General features: G+C 36.9%; 1 protein-coding gene across 1 annotated transcript; it reads left to right on the plus strand.

The window, feature by feature from the left end:
- The first annotated feature begins 208 nt into the window (after positions 1 to 208).
- Positions 209 to 7798, plus strand: rp9 (RP9 pre-mRNA splicing factor). Its single transcript, XM_015013478.2, has 6 exons — positions 209 to 513; positions 604 to 634; positions 732 to 861; positions 4408 to 4499; positions 4799 to 4860; positions 7091 to 7798. Exons 1-6 carry the CDS (start codon positions 362 to 364, stop codon positions 7293 to 7295), a joined length of 672 nt encoding a protein of 223 aa, XP_014868964.2. The 5' UTR covers positions 209 to 361; the 3' UTR covers positions 7296 to 7798.
- Positions 7799 to 8054: the final 256 nt, after the last annotated feature.

Genomic DNA, 8054 nt, shown 5'->3' on the forward strand with positions numbered 1-8054 from the left:
TATCAACAAGTGTAAAATTAGTTATGGGCTTTGTAGTATAGACATTTATACGAATGTAAACATGTTATTTTAGGTAAGGGTATCTTAAAACGTAGAACATGTTTTCGTTTTGCTGGAAAAAAAAAAAATCACACCATGTCTAGAGTTTTTCCCACCCGTGTCCTGCAGATGGCGCTGAACTTTCACTAACCAGCCCGACCTCACAGGAAGTAGAGAAACTAGCAATTAGCGGTTAGCCATCCGTTAGCAACCTAAAGGGACGAGTTTGCGTCAAAACTCTCAACTCGAAATGCTTTAAATGCATCATGAAGTGCAGTAAAGTTTCATTTAATTAGAAGAACTGCTTGTTGTCGTTAAAACCATGTCGGAAAGAAAACGAACAAGAGATAGGGAGAGTGAGGACAGAAGGGAGCACAAGAAACACAAGACATCCAAAAATGATCTGGAGAAACTGAAGACACAAACGAAGAAACTCAACCAGGAGGTACAAAAACTGAAACACATCGAGACTTTGTAAGTGACTTTAAATACTACTTCACGTTAAAAAAAAGATAATTTCTACGTGTTGAATTAAAAGAAAATTCTTTATTTGCTTCTGTGCAGTTATGAAAAACCCCCACCAGGGTTCATTAAGGTACCGTTTTGAACTGCATACAAACTCACATAAAGTGCTTTTCACGAAAGGTTTCCTTTAAATTTCCTCCCTCATACATAACACTTTGTGTTTACAGGAGCACGAGGAAAAACCAGAAGACTGTATTCCTGCTGATCCTGGAAATGAAGACGCTAGAAACTTCCTGGCTAACGCCCCCACCAAGGGGCTCTGGATGCCTCTGGGGAAGGAGGTGAAGGTGATGCAGTGTGAGTGCATTCAGTTACCCTCTACCTGAATTTATTCTGATTGGAACAAAAATGTGCTCTACATTTGTTAAGCTTGATTTTTCACAAGCATATTGCAGTTCTGATTAGCTAAACTCCCAATACGACACATGTTTATGTAAAAGTGTTCATAGAGTGTGTTCTGGCTAGGACTGTGCTGTTGCAAATACTTTGTCATCACAGTGTTTTCACTGTTTAAAATGCCGTATTTGTTGGATTTTACATTTCAAGTGTCATGAATTGACTCAGTACATCCCTAAAATCTACATCAGGCTTGTTGGATGGAGTCTCACAATAAGCCCTACGCCAAGACACAGATAATGGTGCCCAAATAATGCTAGAGGTAACAAAGTGTTGGAAGGATCACGATGACTGAAAAAAAAAACATTGAGAAAGGTGGAGTCATTGTTGCAGTATTCAACAATCATATTACTACATCCGAGTTAACTTAATGTCCTGCAGTCTGGGACAGAATGGAATTTCCTTTTTTCTTTCTCAGATCTGGATAACTTTAAATTAAAATAGATAATTGAAATGTATTTGGATTTCCAGTCTTCTTTCTGTCTCATATCGTCTGTTAATTGTGTACATTTATCAGTCTATTAATGTATTCTTCTACCCATGTATAATTATGATAGATCCATTTGAAAACCTACCTATTGACCCCTTTACCTTGCAGTACATCCAGTTCTTTCTGGGGTGTTTTTTTTTTTTCATTTTATCTATCTGTCCATCTTCTCTACAGAGCAAACATTTGTCCATTTGTTTATTGATCCATTCCTCTGTTTTCCATTCATTAATGTTTAAAGACTCACCAGTGTAGAAAAATCTACCATAAATTTGTAGAACCAAACTTTCTGGTCTATTGGGCTTTGTCATTGATTACAATATATTTCATAAAAGCATAAAATCTCAGCAGGGAATGATTGGTATGAGCCATTTACTAATCGGCAAATTTTCCACTCAGTTCCTCAAAATCTAACATTTTGAGGATAGATTCCTTTTTATGTCATTATGATTAACATTTTGAGGAACTGGTGGTACATCATATTTGTAAATATTCAGGCTTGAAACGTATAAATATCATGAATCTGGATTTCTGTCCAAACATTTAAGTCTGTGGTCTTAATTCTTTTCAGTAAGATCTCAGTGAGACCAGCAGTGTTTCATTTATGAGGAAAGTCATGTATTGTCCAGTTCAGTGAGAGCCTTTTTTTAAAAATGTTTTGCCTTTGAGAGGAGCATGTAAAAGACGTGCAACTACATGATTCCACTCTAAAGGTCACGCAGATAGTTTGTATGCATTTGTGGGAAACCCAATGTTGAAATGAGAGTAAGCCTTAAACTAAAAATAATCATAAATTATTGTTAAACATCAAACTATGCAGTATCATTTCCCAAAAGCCCTACTACATGTATTAAAGTACATTCAGTAAAAAATACATTTGCTGTAGGTGACAGTAGATCTATCGTCTTTTTTTGTAAATCATGCTTAGTTTTAAAGCATCAACATGACTTGACAGTAAATCCTCACCAGTGACTCCTGCAGAAAACCTTAGAAGATAATAAAACCTCATATAAACACTTGCGATGGATTTTTCTGGCTAACAGGAGAGAGAGCCTAGTAATGACGTTGCAAAGATAACATTCGGTTGTTGTGACACATTAAATAGTGTTATTATACTCTGTGTCCATTCATTCCTTCATCCCACACATTGTCATGCTGCTGGAACAGTCAGGGACTCTGAGAGCACACAGAAGGTCTCTCAACTAAACTGGCATTAGTTCAAAAGACTCTGAGCGTGACTCTCCGCTTTTAATCCTTACTCAAAATGTTGACACATTTTTCTCTATCTTAGCCCAGTAAGCAAACAAGATACATTATTGTTCATGTGCTGCATCATCTGGTGTAGATTCTCAGTCATCTAGGACAAGTAATGAAGTAGAAGGGAATTCAACTTCTGGTGTCTTTGAAGACATTCCACTATTCATTCCAAAGCCTTCTTAAGTTTTGAATATAGTTTGAAGTCGCAGACTTATAAGTCAATGATAGAATAATCATCAATAGAACCATGAAAATAATACTTTAAGGGTTCTATTAGGAAGATCCAATCTCTTTTTTTGGACAGAATTTAGCTGCAGATTCTGTTTGTCTTCTAAAGTTTAATTTTGAACTTAAATGTATTATTTACTAGTTAATTTGGAGATCTTTACACTCAATTCTTTAAAGATCGGAACTGGACCGATTCCTTTTTTTTATCAGCTCAAAACAGGTAGAGGAAAAAAAAAGTTTTATTCAATAAACTTGTTAAAAGTTTAAAAGATAATAAAAAAAAAAAAAAACAACCTATCCACGCATAGGGTTTTTATGCACTTTTTTTCTTAGTTCAATAACGGTCAGATATAAAAAAAAATGTCTATCAGCTGGTTAAAATTATTATCAGCCTTTAAGTGTCTCATTGGTGCACCTCTGGTTTGGCTCTCAAGAAGCTGAACGATTTAATCTTACACTTGCTGTGGCAAGCAGCAAGCTGTTGTCTAAAGACAAAAGACGATCTTTTTTTTATTATTATTTTTGGGGCCTGCCATAGCAAACCATAGGAGAGCATTGAAATGCCTCCATGCAATGCACTGAAGGCACTTATTACTCTACACCTCAAAATAACTGCCGTTTCCTTTCACTGTTAATGCAGCAGCTCATACCACTGTGTGCACCCCCACTATATATATATATATATATATATATATATATATATATATATATATATATATATATATATATACACACACACACACACACACACACACCAAAACATGCGACTGGATCTCGTCATGCGGGCTATTACTTCTATTGGCATTTTGAGTAACCATGGCGACGTAATTAGCACCAAAAAAATGAGCTAAATTCTAACTTGCACTGTTTTTGTCAGTTAGGTTCAAAACAGATAGAATTTTGTCTCACTCACACATGACAGTTTTCAGAGATGATTAATTACCATAGCAACAGAGCAGAGATGTAGAGAACTACAGAGATGGCGGAACACTCAGTTCCTACAGAGGAGGGCAGAGCTTCTAGTTAGAGCTCCAGAGACGCCACCTTGGTGGAATACTTACTACAGGAAATTAGTTTTATAATATATATATATATATATATATATATATATATATATAACATGGTTATATTGGTGTTAAGAGATGAGTGTTTGTTTTTTTTTCTAGTATCGAATTGCCACAAAGTATAAAACAGAATTTTTTGTGCTGAATGTTGAATGGCAGCATTTAGGCTAACATTAACATTTTGGCTAATTTTAGTTTATACACTAGTTTTAACATACTGAATGGAGTAAGTCCATGTTGCTCAACATGCTTGTGACTCTCCACTTGCTATTGAGTACATTGTAGCTTACTTTAGCATTGATGCTAATTTTTAGCACCAGAATGCTGGGTTCCAACTGACAGGCACGCTTTGGCACGCCCCTTCAGAAATGTTGTAGTTTTAAATTAATATTGCTACTCGTCTTTCTGCAGGTTGGAGGTGCAAGCGCTATGGTCACAGGACAGGAGACAAGGAGTGTCCTTTCTTCATCAAAGGCAACCAGAAACTGGAGCAGTTCAGAGTTGTGAGTTTAACTCCTATTGATGTAAAACAAATTCACTAATGATTGCAGCAGACTGTAATGCAACTTGGCTGCCTATTGCCTGAAACAGAAGAGAACTCTTTGTAGAAAAACTCACCCTCTGCAATGATTACCATAAGTGCAGTTTTGTCTTTTTTTTTAATCTCTTTTATTGTCTTAGTCTTTCTAAAAGTGCTTACAAAACATTGCTTGGAATTTGCAGGGGCAGCACTTTTCTTTTATAGGAATGGTAGCAACTAATCTCTTTTTCTTCCTTTTAATCATACATTTTTAATTTGTAGGCTCATGAAGATCCCATGTATGACTTAATCCGAGAAAACAAAAGAAATGAAAAAGAAACCAGGTAAGCATGTTTTTTTTTTATTTTTATTTTTTAACATGAGCATGATTCATACAGGTAGGCATTTTAAACAGGAAGAAAGCCTTTTCTCAGCCACCCTCAGGTAGCCAAGACCCCTGTACAGTTAAGACACTGCCATTTATGTTTGTTGCTCCTTGAGCAGGTTTTGGTCAATTTCAGATGACCTGGAAATAATGTCACAGCGGCTGGTTCTCTGTGCCCTCTGCTAACAAATAGGGTTTGACACCAGGATGTTTGAAAGTGAGGTTAGTTCACCATGAAAACACGCTGTGGGGGTGCCTGAGTGCATGCAGAGCACAGCAGCACACTCACAAGTGCGTGTGTGTGTGTGTGTGCGTGTGTGTGTGTGTGTGTGTGTGTGTGTGTGTGTGTGTGTGTGTGTGTGTGTCTCAGCCTGCATTACAAAAAAGGTTATTTAAAGGCCAGAAGCATTTTAAAGTTTAAGCTACGCAGCTCCCTGCCACATTCATGTTGGCCTTTTCTTTGAAGTGAAGGTGAGAACCTGAGCTGGTGTGTCTTGTACTTGCATGAGCGGCGTTGTATTTGGTCATTCAAATAACTTGTTCAGAGCTAAGATAACGATTTGTGCTTCTCCGAGGCCGTTACATTGTTTCTGTTGACACTTGTTTTTCCTAATCTCTGTCCTTGATTTTTTGTTGTTGTCATGCTTAAGTTTAGTCTTCACTGTCCCTTTTTATTCGTCTGGGTTCGGAGGGATGAGAGAACGTTAGCAAAAGCCTTAATTATATTTCCCCAATTTTAATTTTCCATCCAGTCCATTATTAAAAACTTTAATTTCATTGTTTTAGTACATAAATTCCATCAGTTTCTTTTGTTTCCTTAAGTTAAATTTATGACTTTTAGGATTTAAATTTAAGACTGGCATGAATAAAAAATAAATCTTAAGGTAAAATTGCTAATAAACTGAAGTGTAATAAACATCTTAAACTTTGTCCGAACTATAAGGCAGCAGATGCAATTAAGCTACTCGCATTAAAAGAATAAGACGTAAACTTAGCTGAAGATTTGTAGCTTAAATGATTCTGATTGTCTGACAAAGATGATCTGTTCAAATGTAAAGCGCAATTTTCATATTTTATTAAAAGAAAAAGTTTTCTTGTGCGCTCTCTAATGGTAATATAAACTGTTTCATTTTTATTTCCCTTCGAACAGTCCTCTTAACAAGCAACCAAGGAGTGGTACCTGCTGACTAGAAGGTCGGCGAGGGTTCTGACTTTTGTAGCTTTTATGTTTATATATATAAACAAATCCCATTATTAAAATTATTCAATAGCTTTCCCCCAAAGAAAATATAAAGGAAATTTCCCAGAGGAAATGAAAGCACTCGATTCATTCTGTGCAGAAACACATAAAAAAAAAAGAAAAAAAAGAAACCCAAATCATATTTAAAGATTATTATGTAAGTGTGGACAAATAAATGATTATTGATCACCTCTGACGTTTGAAGAAAATCATCTCAATGTAGCTTCAGCTTTATTTCTCCTTTCTTAGTCAATTGTCTGTCTCACCGTGTACCTCCTCCTCTTTTTAAAAATTTATTACATGATTTTCTTGTGGGAATTTGCTGTTTACAGTAAGCATGGCAGTTTTTTTTTTTTTAAGTTTAAAATATTTAAAGGTTCAGGTCTAGGCCATTGTGTTGTTTTCGTGGTCTTCATTGCAAGGACATTTATAACGCTTCGCTGTAACATTTCAAGCGTTCTTTTCTTCAATGCTTTACGGCTTCCCGTAGGATCACTTGTTGGTACCTTGTCAAGTTTTTCTTGCAGGATCTCTTGATATTGTGTGAGCCGCTCGAGTCTGTCTCTACCTAATTTCTGACGGATTATTTCATTGTAGTACGTCATCCATCTTTTTATAAGATAGAAGTGGGCGGGGATGTTTGTTTGGTCTGCAAGACCTAAAGCTGGCAGTATCTCTTTGTAATTTTTGGTTGGCTGCAACATTTACAACAAACGTATTGCTCTGTTTTAGGTATGGGGTACTGCGTAGGGGCAGCATCATGCTGTGGGGCCGAATGTTTTGGCAGTATTTCCTATTAACCGTTCACTCCACAAATCTGACCTTAAAAGACAAGTTACACTAAGGAAGCCATTGTCGAGCAAAGGCCTGAAAGAATGGCTCTTTGGGAGAAAGAAGGATGCAGCTACACATGCTGCTGACCCCTCCTTTTATCCTCTCTTCTTTACAGGATTCAGCAACTGCAGCAGCTGCTCCAGGACACCACCTCTTCCTCCTCAGACTCAGACAGCTCTTCCTCGTCGTCGTCGTCGTCTTCGGACCATCATCGCAAGAAGAGGAAAAAAAGGAAGGACAAGAAGAAGAAGGAGAAGAAAAAGAAGAAAAGGAAGCGAAAGCACAAATCGTCCAAAACCGACAACTCCGATTCAGACTGAAGCTAATGTAGGAAGGGCAAAATGTGGAACTTGGATGTAAAATCCAGTTTGTCCTGCAGAGTGCTCTGGGGAGGCTCATTTAAGCCTTTCTCAGAGGATTCACACTGTAAAGCTGTAAATCCACTATGCATGACTTCTCTCAGCTGTTTGGTTCCCCTCTCCGTCATGACTTGGCCAGATCTGCATGATGACATGAAGACATTAAAAAAAAAAAGCATTATTTATGATTGTACTTTTACTTCTTTTATGTTAAGCTGTTCATTTCATCCAATAGTGATTGTAAACGTGTTGAATTCAGAGAGGTGGAAAAACTCCTAATAAAAAGCAGCAGTTGGTTCATGTTTTCCACTGCAGCCAGAATGTTTGAATGCTTGTAAAGGCCCAGAAATGTTTGGAATGACTTGAGGTTGGAATATGCTTATTTGCTCTATAAAAAAAAAAAGACCACAGAAATGAGAAAAGATTGTATGTGAATAAATTGTCTGTGTCCAGAGGATAAAGAAGTCTCTTTTATTTTATTCTTTGTAGCCTTGATTTAATGTGCTTGACTTTTTTTTGTAGGGGTTTGATATTTTGAACATAGTGTTGAGAAGCTGTGTGGAGCTCAGACCATTAAGAGAGAACCGGGCTGACCTTTCTGCAAGAGCCACAACATTTTTCCTCTGAACATCTCTGGTTTACTGAATACTCCAGTGTTTCTTAAATGCTCTTTTTTTACTCCGCGATCCCAACATGGAGTAAGTAGCCCACGATTGAGAA

This window comes from Poecilia mexicana, unplaced genomic scaffold, assembly GCF_051168715.1.
Source record: "Poecilia mexicana isolate PSO_F unplaced genomic scaffold, ASM5116871v1 scaffold_11, whole genome shotgun sequence".
Classification (NCBI taxonomy): domain Eukaryota; kingdom Metazoa; phylum Chordata; class Actinopteri; order Cyprinodontiformes; family Poeciliidae; genus Poecilia; species Poecilia mexicana.

What these genes read in the sequence shown, in the direction of transcription:
- rp9 (XM_015013478.2), top strand. Translation starts at nt 362, where the DNA reads ATGTCGGAAAGAAAACGAACAAGAGATAGGGAGAGTGAGGACAGAAGG. An exon ending in CTGAAACACATCGAGACTTT is followed by an intron (nt 514 to 603) that starts GTAAGTGACTTT and finishes GCTTCTGTGCAG; the next exon opens with TTATGAAAAACCCCCACCAG. An exon ending in CCCCACCAGGGTTCATTAAG is followed by an intron (nt 635 to 731) that starts GTACCGTTTTGA and finishes TTGTGTTTACAG; the next exon opens with GAGCACGAGGAAAAACCAGA.